This window comes from Rhincodon typus, chromosome 9 (genome assembly GCF_021869965.1).
Source record: "Rhincodon typus isolate 14 chromosome 9, sRhiTyp1.1, whole genome shotgun sequence".
In the NCBI taxonomy this organism is placed as follows: domain Eukaryota; kingdom Metazoa; phylum Chordata; class Chondrichthyes; order Orectolobiformes; family Rhincodontidae; genus Rhincodon; species Rhincodon typus.
Genome location: NC_063340.1, coordinates 24,281,085 through 24,295,838, shown reverse-complemented (window position 1 = coordinate 24,295,838; position 14,754 = coordinate 24,281,085). Strand labels below are relative to the sequence as shown.

At 43.9% G+C, this 14,754-nt stretch overlaps 1 protein-coding gene across 2 annotated transcripts in view; it reads left to right on the top strand.

Moving 5' to 3' along the window:
- LOC109915060 (solute carrier family 22 member 2-like) overlaps positions 1 to 8,769 on the top strand; it is a 50,137-nt gene extending 41,368 nt beyond the window's left edge. Inside the window, exons 10-11 of one of the 2 annotated variants that reach the window (XM_020514670.2) lie at positions 380 to 479; positions 6,801 to 8,769. In XM_020514670.2, the coding sequence (XP_020370259.1) occupies positions 380 to 479; positions 6,801 to 6,900 (200 nt within the window). In that variant the 3' untranslated portion in view covers positions 6,901 to 8,769. The remainder of the gene's footprint in view (positions 1 to 379; positions 480 to 6,800) is intronic. The other variant, XM_048601048.1, reaches the window with a different exon arrangement.
- The last annotated feature ends 5,985 nt before the right edge of the window (positions 8,770 to 14,754 follow it).

The following is a 14,754-nucleotide window of genomic DNA, read 5'->3' as shown; positions in this document are numbered from 1 at the left end:
CCTTCACAGATGCTGCCAGACCTGCTGGGCTTTTCCAACAACTTTGTTTTTGTTCCTGATTTACAGCATCTGCAGTTCTTTTGGTTTAAAATCATTTAAACTTTGTGAGGAAGTCATGAACTGATGGGATGACTTCTCAAGACTGAACAATTCCATGTTAGTCGTAAACAAAATTATTTTTTCTGCAAACGTATATTTCCCATTTCTGTTTCAGTATTCAGTGATACTACAAAACAAAATATCTGAAAATGTATGTTCCTAATGTACATCAGAAAGAATGATATTCCTGAGTGAATGTTTTACAAATTTAGTTTAATTTAAACTAATTCATTTGTCTAATTGCAAATAAATCTTTTACTGTCTGTCCATTCATTGCCAGGCATGATTGGTTTGATTGTTGGTGGCCTAGTGTTGCTCTTGCCTGAAACAAAGGGCTTGACTTTACCAGACACCATTGAAGATGTGGAGAACCTCAAACGGTAAGCAAACAGTGACAAAAGCACTTGCCCCTTCATGTGCTTTTGCCAATAACCTTCCTCCAATTTTATTGTTTTCCTTTGCAATGCGCAAGCACTGGCAAAAACTATCCCTGGCAATGCTATGTCACTGCTGAGAGACAGACCACAACATCTATCAAGCTAGCCCTTGGATGTTCAGTGATGGGAGGGTGGGAAGTCCTCAGTACTGTTGACACACTTCTCCCTCTCTGCCCCCCCCAACCAAGTCTAAATGTGGCCCAGAGACATTATCTCTCTCGCTACTTTTCTGTGAGCTTTGCTACAACTCCCAGCCTTAGTATCTTCTTCTGGCCTTTGCTGCTGCTCCCAGCCCTTGTCCACATTCATAGCCTTTGCCACAGCTTCTGGAACTTTGGCCTCAAAGCCATCAGTGCATGCATAACCAATGTGATATTAGTACACATGCAACATCGTAACGTCAGCTATGCATGCACTGATCTGTTCTGGTCTACTGATGTCTGCTATCATTACCTGATGTGAAAATAGGCCCATTTTCACTCTAAGTAAAGAAAGGAAAGCTCTGCTGCAAGGTGGTGGGCAGAGAGGTTAACTGACAAAGGTTTCGTGGTGCAAGGCCAAAGGGTGTGGTTATGTGACAAGTAAGGAAATAAAAGATGTGTCCAAATGGATTGTGAACTGCAGATCAATGAACAGCTGCCACCGTAAAACAAGTAGAAAGAAATGAAACTGTAGAGAGAAAAAAAAATCAAATCAACTAACAAAATAACAAACGGGGCAGAGATTTCATTTGAAAATTGTTAGACTAAGTGTAGAGTGCCTACTTTAAAAGAAAGATGAGGTCACTGTTCTTCAGGTTTATAGTGAGTTTCACTGGAACACTGCAGTGGGATGAGAACAGAATGTCAGAATGGGAAAAAAGATGAAAATTAAAATGAAAAGCAACAAGAAGTTCAAGGTCATGTCTGTGGACTGAACAGAGATGTCCCGCAAAGTGGTCGCCTAGTAGAGGAGACCACGTTGTGGGCAGTGAACACTGGATGCTTAATTGAAAGAAGTACAAGTAAATGATTGCTTTACCTTGAAAGAATGTCTGGGAATGCTTCTCCTAGACTTGTCTGGTACGTGTGGACTTAGGAAAGGAGAAGGCCATTCAGCCTTTTGAGCCTGCTCTGCCATTCAATTAGATCATGGCTGATCATGCACTTTAATACCACTTCCGTCACACTAGCTCTATTTCCTTCATGTCATTAGATCCCGCAAAAGGTTAGGGTTAGCCTAATCTAGCCTAAATTATTGACATTGGTAGAGAATTCCAAAGATTCACACCTGTCAGAGAAAAGAAATTTCTTCAAAAAAAACTCTACAAAGCTTGCCAAACATGACTTCCTGTTCATAAATTGATGTTGTTTCTGCCTAATTTTACCATTCTTTTCTAAATGTCTGAAGTCATAGATCATAAATCATAGAATCCCTACAGTGGGGGGGCAGGCCCTTCGGCCCAACAAGTCCACACTGACCCTTTGAGCATCCCACCCAGACCAATCCCCCTATAACCCAACTGAGCTACATACCCCTGAACACTACAGGCAATCTAGCATGGCCAATCCACCTAACCTGTACATCTTTTGGACTGTGGGAGGAAACTCAAGCACCCAGAAGAAACCCACGCAGACACTGGGAGAATGTGCAAACTCCACACAGACAGTTGCCTGAGGCTGGAATCGAACCCTGGTCCCAGGCGCTGTGAGGCAGCAGTGCTAAACACTGAGCCACCGTGCCGCCCCAAATCAATGGGTAAAATGTTGTGGGTGTCACAGATATGGCTCCATGAGGACCAAGGCTGGGAACTAAATATCCAAAGATACATGTCCTATTGAAAGGACAACAGATGGGCAGATGCGGTGGGGTAAGAAATGAAATTAAATTGACAATGAATAATATAGAGTCTGAAACTGTAGAATCAGTATGGGTAGAGTTGAGGAACCGCAAAGGAAAAAAAATACCCTGATGGGAGTTATGTACAGGCATTCTAGAAGAAGTCAGGATGTGGGGCAGAAAATAAATCAGGAGCTAGAAAAGGCATGTAAGAAAGGCACTATGACAATAATCATGGGGGACTTCAAAATGCAGGCGGACTTGGAAAATCAGGCTGGTTGCAGATCCCAAGCAAAGGGATTCATAGAATGTCTACAAGATAAGATTTTTTTTGGAGCAGCTTGTCATAGGGCCCTCCAGGGACAGGCACTACTGGATTTGGTGATGATTAATGAGGCAAACTTGATTAGGGACCTCAAGGTGAACGAACCCCTAGGGGATAGTGACCATAACATGAGAGAATTCATCCTGTAGTTTGAAAGGGAAAAGCTGGAATCAGATATAACGATATTACAATTGAGTAAAGGTAACTACGAAGACATGAGGGAGGAGCTGGCCAGAGTTCATTGGAAAATGAGCCTAGCAGAAATGGAGTAGCAATGGCAGGGGTTTCTGGGGGTGTTTCAGGAGGTACAGCAGAAATTCATACCAAGGAAGAAGAAATATTCTAAGGGGAGGATGGGACAACCAAGGCTGACAAGGGAAGTCAGGACAGCTTAGCAGCAAAAGAAAAAGCATACAATATGCTGAAGAATAGTGGGAAGCCAGAGCATTGGGAAGCCTTTAAAAACCAGCAGAGGATAATGAAAAATAAACAAGAAGTGGGGAGAGGATGAAATTTGAGTGTAAACTAGCTAGCAATATAGAAGATTGCAATTTTTTTTAGATAGATAAAGGATGAGAGAGTCAAGAATGGACATTGGACCACTGGAAAATGAGGGGAGAGGAGTAGTAATGGAGAACAAAGAAATAGTGGAGAAATTGAATAGGTACTTTGCATCAGTTTTCACAGTGGAAGACACCAGCAGCATACCAGAACTTCAAGATAGGGGGCAGCAGTGAGTGTAGTGGCCATCATTAAGGAGAAGGTGCTGGGGAAGCTGAAAGGACTGAAAGTGGACAAATCAGCCGGACCAGATGGATTATGCCCCAGAGTTCTGACCAGATTGTGGTGGCATTGATGGTGATCTCTCAGGAATTACTGGAGTCAGGGAAGGTTCCAGAGGATTGGAGAATGGCCAATGTAATACTCCTTTTTAAGAAGGAAGGAAGACAGAAGACAGTAAACTATAAGCTGGTTATTGTGTGGGTCTGGAGTCACATGTAGGTCAGAAAGGATGGCAGTTTCCTTCCCCAAAGCATATTAATGAATCAGATTGGTTTTTCTGACAATTGACAATGGTTTTATGATCATCATTAGACTCCTAATTTTAGATATTTATTGAATTCAATTTCTACCATCTGCCATGGGCAGGATTCAAACCCAGGTCCCCAGAACATTACCAGGGTCTCTGGATTAATAGTTTAGTGATAAGACCACTAGGCCATCACTTCCCCTTAACTCAGGGTAAATATTTGAGGGAGTTTGGAAGGGGCGATCTCATTGAAACTTACAGAATACTAAAGACTTGAATTGAGTGGATGAGAAGATGATGTTTCCACTAGTAGCAGAGACTAGGACCCAAGGGCACAGCCTCAGTGAAGGGATGATCTTTAGAACTGAGGACAGTGAATCTGTGGAATTTATTGCCACAGAAGGTTGTGGGGGCCATGTCATTGAGTGTACTTAAGACAGAGATAAGGTCTTGATTAGTAAAGACATCAAGGGTCACAGGGAGAAGGCAGGAGAATAGGGTTTAGCAATATAACAGCCATGGCTTGAAGAATCAAATGGCCTAATTCTGCTCCTGTATATAATGGTCTTATGGTCCAGTTATCATGTCCTTTATAATAGATTCTAACATTTTCCAACAATCGTGGAAAGAGGAGGGACGTTAGCAGTGATTGAATAGTGGACCAGGGTGTAGAGGAGAGAGGGGTCCTGTCAGAATGCTGAAATAGTGAGTGGAAAATGTTTGGTGGTGACATCATGCTGGACATGTGGAAATGGTGTAAGATGATCTGTTAAACAGGGAGGCTAATAGACTAGGAAGTGAGCTCAAGTGGATCCCTACCATACGTGAAATGGAACACAGTCAACGTCCCTGGTAGGCATAATGAAAGGAGATCTTGTGTTAAGGAAAAAGGAGAACATTTCAGGAGTACTGTTAATGGAAGTTGCATCCTTTAAACTGAGCTGTACAGAAGAGATTTTCAAACAAGATTAGACTGCAATGTATATAACTTAATCTAGAGTTATACCACAGATCACTTGGTGAATAGATGGAATAGGCTCAAAGGGCTGATTGGCCTATTCTGTTTCATTTATTGCTCTAAGAAGATATTAACATGGATGCCAACAATTTTGTTCAGAAAAACAGGTTTTAATGGAGGCATGACATGTAGTGAGTTGAGATGTTTAAGGAGGGAACTCCAAAGATTGGATCCTGGGCAGCCCAAGGAAGCCTTAAAGTTACTAAAATCAGGGGTACGCAAGAGGCCAGGATTGAAAAAGTGCAGATATTTCAGAGGGGTGTTATGCTGGAAGTCTGGTGCAGGAAGAAGGCTATTGAGAGATTTGGAAACAAGGATGGAAGTGTTCAAATTGATAAATGTATGTATTGGAGAACAATATAGGCCTGAGACGTGGTGAGTGATTGTGGAAGTTGCACAAATTTAGGATGAGCTGAAGTTTAAGAAGAGTACAAAATGAAAGATGGGCCAGAAAAGCATGTTTTTGGAGGATTGGAATGATGGCAGCCAAATTATAGGTGAAGAGTCAGAACATGGGGAAGTACAGGCTAACAAGGAATTCAGAAAGGGAAGTCGATAATCAACAGTACTTGGAGAAGAGTTTTTCCATGGCAAAAACAGGAAGAAGTGAGAAGGAGATGATGTGATGAGTGGAAAGCAATTCAGAAATGTGATCAAAGATGGCCTTATCTGTGATTGATCCTATGTTAATGGAGAGGTGATGTGAGAATCCAAGATCGGGACATTGGCTATGAACGTGCATAGGTAACTTCATATGGAGGTAGAGATTAAAGGACAGGATGACAATGAACTCGGAAGTTGAAATCATTGACGATGAGAAATTGCTCAGTGGACAGGTTAAGGAGAAAAATAGTCAACCTTTCTTAGCAACAAACTTGGTATGTTACTTGGGCGGATGGTAACTGACATCACAACAAAACGCAGATGATTTGGTGATTATCTTGTTGATTGCTGTGTGCAAATGGCTGCCACATTTCAAGATTCTAATAGTGACTACACTTCAAAGGTAGATAATTATTGTGAAGTGCTTTGAGTAATCCAAGGCCATGAAAGGCTGAGATATAAGGAGTGTTGCTAAGCCCATGTCTAAATTTGTTTACCTCACCCACAACCAGAATTGAATGTATAACGCATCATAACTATAGAAGAAATGAAGATTTAATCTACGTTAAAGCTGACACTAACTATATCAGATATAATACTTCTATCATGAGCTTTGTACTGATTGTGTTCATTTCTTCTTCCAGTTATATTTTTGTCCCTAAGTGCTACACAGCCTCAGGGTGTAATCACAGACAGAGCAAGAATGGTGTTAGAGAACTAATTTGGGTTTTTGTAGTCACCTTTTCAAATGCCAGATGGGAACGTAAAATCTCAGCGTTATTAGTCCAGGACTCTGAATTGTGAATCCAGTGATAGAACAATTATATAACCATACTCTGCTCCTCAATTCCCCCACCAAAGAAAGAGACACAGTTTTGACTGCTTATTTTTGCCCTCTGACAGCCAGCGCAGTATTGTGTTTAGACAGTGCTATGGTTATACATAAAGCAGCAATGCACAGCTTGAAGTGTGCTCAATACCGGCACACCTCCCACAAAGCCCTGTTCTTTATATTGCTGGGCATCTGGGTCCTGTACATAACTATATGTTAAATACCCTTTCAATGTCAATATATTCCCCCATTCTACATTATAAAATCATATGCCCCGTTCCTGTAAAAGATATACCAGCGTTTGGAAGGTAACATGATCGGGATTGAGTTAGTAAGTATGCACCATCGTTACATGGAAGCAAATGGACTTTTTATACTGTACAATTTCATATTTTTGTTAATAACATCGTAGAAACGATGAGTCTAAAGTGCTAGGACAACTGGAGCTTTTAGACAGAGAGAGATTGCTTTATCTTAGGTAAAGTATTAAGGAATATGGAGTAATGGTGAGAAAATGGCTATTGAATAGTAGACCAAGCCCAAAGGGCTGAATGGTTTTATTGGACTTAATGTTTTTGTGTATCCTGCATTGGGAATGTGTTGCAGATTACTGTATCATTAGTACATTCTTTCTCTAGACCAAAGAAAAAGATTCTGAAGAGACACCACCAGCAATCTGTTCTGTATTCAACAGATGTCAAGGATCCAGCTTCAGTGAAGATGGTTGTTGAAGGATGAATTAGCTTTAGATATTTTCCACTCAACCATAAAGGTACTATGACATACCTGAGCAGCATGTGGGACTTGAACCCAGGCCTTCTGGCTCAGAGGTAGGGACAGTACCACTGTACCACAAGAGTGCTCCAATGAATTAGCTTCTAGATATTTTCTAATCAACCTGTTCAGAGATGTTATGACACACCTCTGCAACAGATAAACCCCCACAGCTCCTTGCTCAGAGGTACGGACTCTTCCACTATGCCACAACAGCCCTAATGTATTAGCTTCGTGTTTGACACAAACAGTTAGCTGCAGCTATTTAGCCTTTTACTTCACAATCCAATAGTATCCATTTTTTTCTGGTGATTCACTAACATCTGTGATTAGGATTAGTGTTTGTTTTCTTTAATATGTGGTACAGCTTTCAAGTAACAAATCAGAGGCTATAAATCACTTAAAAATTACAGACTCAAAAATGCACCTTTAATGTTAAATATGAAATATTTAATCTGTCCTCAAACAGTGCTTAATGATAAAAGAAAACCATGTGAGAAAATAAATTCTTGTATTTTAAACTTGAGATTGGGTAGTCTTGACCCCAGTGGTACGACTGAAAGAACTGGGTGTTGTAAACTTGAGCTTCAGTACACACAAAAATGAAGCCGACTGAAGACAATTGTACAGAGGAATACTGATTTAAGTGACATCAATAATCACTGCGCCCCTCAAATCCTGCTTCATTCAATTACGTTAGAATCTATTTGCAAGGTTTGTTGTTATAGAATGAAAACCTCACTTTTGCATATACAGCTTGAGGCTGGACTCTCCTAAACTAAGAGGTGTATAAAAAAAAAGCACAATATCCCTAGTGTCAGATCTCATCCTTTGTTTCCACATTTCAGTCGGTTTCTTATCTACACTATACAGAAATGCTTGAAGACAGCAGGACAAATAAGGAAGGCCATTAAAACACAAATATCCAGTATCTTTAGCTTTATTAAAAGAGGCACAGAAGACAAAAGCAAAGAAATTATATTAAACACAGTGGTTAGACACAAGCTGCAGAATGTTATGCTCCAAACCTTCAGAAGAATATCAAGGCTTTACAGCATTTTGCAGAGAGATTTATTAGAATGCTAATAAATGTACTCCATGTCTATCACCAAGAGTGGCTTGATAGCACAACTATGGACTGAGATGGCTGAGACCTGAAGAATATATCTGGGCCTGAGGCAGGTGATGAGGGAAGCAACAAGAGGGAAAAACCTACTTAACTACACCAATCTACTTGTCACAGATACGCTTATGTACAGAAATAGTGACAGGAGTGATCACTGCACAGTCCCTGCAGAGACAAAGTTCAGTTCTCACAATGAGGATTCACTCATATCATGTGGCATATTATGGTTCTAAATGGGATTGCTTCAGATCAAATCTAGAAACTCAGAATGGGGTATCCGTTACCATCAAGCAAGGGGAATCAGCCCTGGTTAAATAAGGAGTGCAGGAGGGCATGTCAGGAGGAGCACCAGAAATAGCTAAAAATGAGGTGTTTACCTAGTGAACCTACAACACGGCATGACTTGCATGTCAAACAGCTGATGCAACATCCAATGCCCCCAAACAATTTAGATCTGATCTAAGCTCTGCAGTCCCACCACATCTAGCAAATGATCCATTTCGGCTACCTCTTAGGATTCCCAGCATCAAAAATACCAGTCTTTAGCCACTTCAATTCATTTTACATGATATCAAGAAACACCTGAAGGCTCTAGATACTACAAAAGGTATGAGTTCTGACAATATCTATCTTGGCTATGGTACTGAAGATTTGTGCTCCACAACTAGCTGTACCTCTAGCCAAGCTGTGCCAGTACAGCTGTGACACTACCCTAATAAATGGAAAATATGGATACATTCTGTCTACAAGAATACCAAATCTGTTCTGGTCAATTATCATCTCCCATCAGTCTACTCTTAATAATTAGCAAAGTGATTAAAATTGTCATTGTCAGTGCTGTAAAACATCACCTACTCAGCAATAAGGTGCTAACTTATGTTTAGGTGGCCAGGTTTCGTTTAAATTTTAACTCAGACAGGTTGACTATGACTGGTCAGGGCAATGCACTGAGAAATAATTCAGAAAATGGCTATCACCTATTTTGGTGTATTGAAACAGATTCGGTGCATTTGCAGAGAACACAGCCTTGTCATAGAGTCATAGAGCTGTACAGCATGGAAACAGACCCTTTGGTCCAACTTGTCCATGTTGACCAGATACCCTAAATTAATCTGGTCCCATTTGCCAGTATTTGGCCCACATCCCCGTAAACCCTTTCTATTCATGTACCCATCTATATGCCTTTTAAATGTTGTAATTGTACCAGCCTCCACCACTTCCTCTGGCAGCTCATTCCATACATGCACCACTCTCTGCATGAAAAGTTGCTCTTTAGGTCCCTTTTAAATCTTTCCCCTTTCAACTTAACCTATGCCCTCTTGTTTTGGACTCCACTATGTTGAGTAAAAGACCTTGACTATTCAGCCTATCCACACCTCTCATGATTTTATAAACCTCTATAGGGTCACCGCTCAGCTCTGACGCTCCAGGGAAAATAGCCCCAACCTATTCAGCCTCTCCCTATAGCGCAAACCCTCCAACCCTGGCAACATCCTTGTAAATCTTTACTGAACCCTTTCAAGTTTCACAACATCCTTCCTATAGCATGGGACCATAATTGATCACTATTCCAAAAGTGGCCTAACCAATGTCCTGTACACCTCAACATGACCTCCTAAGTCCTATAATCAATGCACTGACCAATAAAGGCAAGCGTACCAAATGCCACCTTCACTATCCTGCCTACCTGCGACTCTACTTTCAAGGAACTGTGAATCTGCACCCCAGGGTCTCTTTATTCAGCAACACTCCCCAGATCCTTATCATTAAGTGTATAAGTCCTGCCCTGATTTGCCTTTTCAAAATACAGCACCTCGCATTCATCTGGATTAAACTCCATCCGTCATTCCTTGACCCATCTGAGGTAACCTCCTTTGCAGTCCACTACACCACCAATTTTGGTGTCATCTGCAAAATCATCTGTAAATGATAAAAAGCAGCGGACTCAGCACTGATCCTTGTGGTACACTGCTGGTAACAACCTTCAGTCTGAAAAGCAACCCTCCACTCTTTTAAATGAAAGGTGTAAACAGGAAAAAACCAAGACCACCCAACAGTGAGCCCATCAGACACTCCTGGGACAGGGACAGAACCAGGTAAAGCACAGAGCAAAGCCACATTCTGCTCTTCTGAAGCAGAAAATAAAGCCACCTTCACTTTGTTAAACAACAATAAAGACACTATTGCTCTGGGGGAGAAAACAAAAACAAATAGATGAGCAAAAAAATGTCTCTACCTTGACTCTGTCCCCACTAACCTCTCTTGGGCAGGGACCACAGAGGGCCAGAATAAAAATAAACTCAAGCAAAATCAAAGTAAACAAATAATTAAACAAACAACCAATGAAATAAATAAATTCCCTCTGCTCCATCTCTATCGAATACTCCTGGGACAGGGGCAACAATGGTTTAAAATCCAGAGGAAATTCCCCTGCTCATTTCAACTAAAGATAAAATTCCACTCACACTGATTCCCATCAAGCAGATCTGAGACATGGACAGTACGGAGCTAAAACAGAAGCCCCCTTGGCTCTTGGGTCCAAAATTGGAACAAAGGGAAAATAAGGCAGACCTCTTCCCGGGGCACCAAAGCAAAAATAAACACAAACTCAAAAGGCAAAATGGAAACCTAGATTACAGAGACAATTAACTAAATCAGAATATCATTTTCCAAGCTGATAATACACTCCAGCCCCTGCAGAACCCAGCGGCCAAAAGGCCTGGAACGTGTGGGTGAACACCATGTACTCCCTCTCCAGGGACACCTGAGCATGTATGTAACTGTGAAGGAGGGTCAGGAGTAATGAACCCCTCTTCGGTCCGCTGCCTGGGCCTGTTGATGGTCATCTTGGCCAGGCCCGGGAGCAAAGCCACGAGAAGGCTCGTAGACTTGTCTGCCCCTCCCCACACCAAGTGCCTGTAGATCAGCAGTGTGGGGCTGAACTGCAACCAAAGTTTTAACAGCAGCCCCTTCAAAAAACTAAAAAGGGGCTGCAGACGAACGCACTCGACATAAATGTGAAACACCGTCTCCTCCAGATTTATGAGCAATACCTGCACAACACTCTGAGCAGTCCTGTCCAGTGTGCGAAGGTGAGTGGTCACCTTGGTCTCCAACTTGTGTCAATTCGCTGTCCAGGATTCCTCTGCAGGGCAAAGATGGACTCCCAGGTAGGGAAGGTGAGTGGTATTTAAAATGAACCACCGGAGATCTTCTGGCAGAGATCCATCTTCCGCTGACCGACCAGAAGTCCCAAACACTTGCTCCAGTTGATCCTTGCGGAGGATGCCGCAGAGTAGATCTCCAGGCACTCGCACATCCCCTGCAGGTCAGCTGGGTCTGTGAACATGAGGAGCACATTGTCGGCATATGCCAAAAGAACTACCTCCAGCCCTGGCCCGCGTAGAGCCAAACCGGAATGCCACTTACACAAGAGGCGCAGGAATGGCTCCACACAGAGAGGATGAAGCTGGATGGGGCAGCCTTGACGTACTCCTCTCCCAAAGCACAGGGGCACCGCCAGAGACTGGTTAACCTTCTCTCAGCGCTCCTCACCGACGTACAGAAGTCAGATCCGGGCAACAAAGTGCGTCCTGAACCCAAATGCTCGCAGAGTCCTGAGCAGATACTTGTGATCCACTCTTGTCAAATGCCTTTTCCTGATCAAGGGGAGAGAAAGGCACTCGACCAGCCAGCCTCTGGGAATGACGGATCATGTCCCGGACCAGGTGGATGTTGTTGTGGATGCTCCGACTCAGGATGCTGTAGGACTGGTCTGGGGTGGATTGTGTGGCCCAGTGCCAGACGCCAATTCTTTAACAAATGGTGATCCCTATTCTTAGGCAACAGAGTGATGACAGCCCTGTGCCAAGAAAGGGGTATCTCTCCGGTCGCGATACATTCCTCCAGGACCTGCACTTAGTCGTCCCCCAGGACATCCCAGAACATCCTGAACAACTCCGTGGTTAGCTTGTCCAGCCCCAGGGACTTGCCCCTGGAAAGACAATTGAGGGCTGCGGTCAGCTCCTCCAACCTCAGGGCCATCAAATCTCTCAGCACTCTCGGGGCTGACCTGTGGCAGGTCCTCCCACAGAACAGGGTGAGCTTCCTCACTGGAAGGATCCAGAGAGAAGAGAGCCATATGATAGTCCCACACTTGGACCCCGAAGCCACCTAAATCCGAGATGAGGGATCCGTCATCAGCTAGCAACACAAGAAGCTGCTGGCGGACCTTGTGCCTTTTTACCAGTGAGTAGAAAAAGGGGAGCCACAGTTAAGATCCTGAAAGAGCTGGACCTGTGATCTTATGTACATACCCCGGGAGCCAATGAGATACAGACCCCAGAGCGCAGCCTTCTTCCCTTCGTACAGCTCCCACAGGGCTGGCTCCACATTGGGCTGACCTAGACATGACTCCAGGTCAAGCACATCCTTCTCAAACCCCCTCGATTCTTGATTTCTGCCTCAACATTAACCCTCGCATGTAACCTCGCGTGTACTGCTACAGAAGACACAGGCGTGAGTCTTGCCCACATCCCAACACAGTCTGAAGGAGGTTGAAGCCCTCCTCCTTCCTTCTCCAGCCGGTCCAGAAGTGAAGAAACAAGTCCCAGAACCATTCGTCCTTCAGCAGTAGCTTGGTAAAGTGCCAATACACTGACCTCGCCCTGGTGCTGAACGGAATGAGGTCTGCCCAGACCAGGCTGTGTTCAGAAAACAGCACCTACTACATGGAGGCCTTTGGAACACCGGAGGTGTACGCCCTGGAAACGGAGAGGCAGTCAATTCTGGACACTCTGACCCCAGGCCTCACAAAAGTGAAGGCAATGGAATCAGGATGAGATTTCGCCAGAGGTCTATCAAGTCAAAGGTCTTAAGCAAGTTCCTCAACTTCCTCACTGACGCTGAGCTCTTCTGAGTACTGCCATGGTCTCACCTTTTGAGGGTACAATTGAAATCTCCCCCGAGAAGGATGAGTTCACCCTCCCCAATGGAGCTAAGAAGTGAGTACACTTCCTTGAAGAGTCACGTCTGTTCAGGTGCCATCCAAGGCACGTATACGTTCATGAAGTGAAGTACCGTGCCTCCGAAATGAACCGTGAGTTGGAGCAGATGGCCTGGCATATGACCCTTGACCCTTAAGATCTCCAGCTGAAATAAAGGGGCCAACAAGATAGCCACACTGCCAGAATCAGAGGCCAGTTCTCTCATGAAGACCTTTCCCCGCCACGCTAGGTGCCACATAGCTTTGTCTCCTGAAACACTACCGGTTTCTTCCAGGATGCTCACCATGTACTTTCACTCCCTGAGGAGTGAGAAGATACGAAATCTGCACTGGGTCTTCCCACTGCTGTTGACATTGAGGCTATCTACAGATGTCTTCATGGCTGCAGTACGTGCTGCCACTACCAGTTAAAACATTAAACCCAGTTTACTGAGCAGGTGCGGGGACTCTTTCTCCCTTCCACTCCCCGAGGACGCTGCAAAGGAATCCCTGGCACCACCACTTTGCTTTCTTGTCCACTCCCGGGACCACCAAAAGCTGCCAGCCAGACTTGACGAGAAGTGGTAGAGAATTCCACCAGTCCATAGCCAACTGGACTCTGTTTTGGCAATCAAGCACAGCTTGCAAAATGTCGTGGAGTTCCCCAATGGGGATGAGGGGAACTTCGTCTGTGAGCACCATGTATCTCTCTGCCAAATCTAACTCAGCGGTGCTCACGACCGATGTCCAGTCCTCTTCCAGGTCGTTGCCTTCAACTCCTGACCTTTCCCCCACGTTGAGTCCAGAGGGTCGCCCGGGGTCACTAGTCGGACACATCCCTGCCTCGACCCCATCCCTGATTTTACCTGGGGGAGGTGCTTTTTTCAACAGCAATCTTCTGCAGAAACAGCTTTCCCACAGGCTTCCAGCCCCACAAGCAGCTTCCGAACCAAGAATCATAGAGGCCAAACAGAGAAGCTAAATCGGGAAGCTAAACCAAGGGCATCATCACAACAAAGAATATCTGAGACGGGGGAGGCTAACCAAGTACTATCCAAACAAAAGCTTCCAGACATGGGCCTGTTCCGAACCAAGAGAATCAATGGCAAGAACCTTAGCAACCGGGCGCACTTTAAAACCAAGAGATAACAAGGTACAGAGCTGGATGAACACAGCAGGCCAAGCAGCATCAGGGGAGCAGGAAGGCTGACGTTTCGGGCCTAGACCCTTCTTCAGAAATGATAGTTTCATAGTTTCAGTGCTTTCACCTGTATTTCTCGTGTTTCACTTGCCTTTTGTATTTAAATAAATGCAGAGATTCTTTTGCCCTAAAACACCTGTCTCTTACCTTCATCATTTCACAGTGTCAGAACCAGGGATCTGGGGGTGATTCGAGCCACCTTAAATCAGCAAATTACTGAGTGCAAACCAGAACCCTACACCTTATCTCTTGCCCCCACCCTGTTTCTATCCATCATATAGCATCAATACCCTGGAACATTAAGCTGCCAGTCCTGTCCATCCCTGAGCCACCTCTCTGTAATCACTATGATATCTCAGTTCCATGTTCCCAACCATGCCCTGAGTTCATCTGCTTTACTTGTTAGGTCTCTTGCATTGAAATAAATTCAGTTTAATTTATCAGTCCTACCTGATTCTTTAATTTGTTCTGGCCTGCTTTGATTGTTTGACTTGCTCCTTTTCCCAA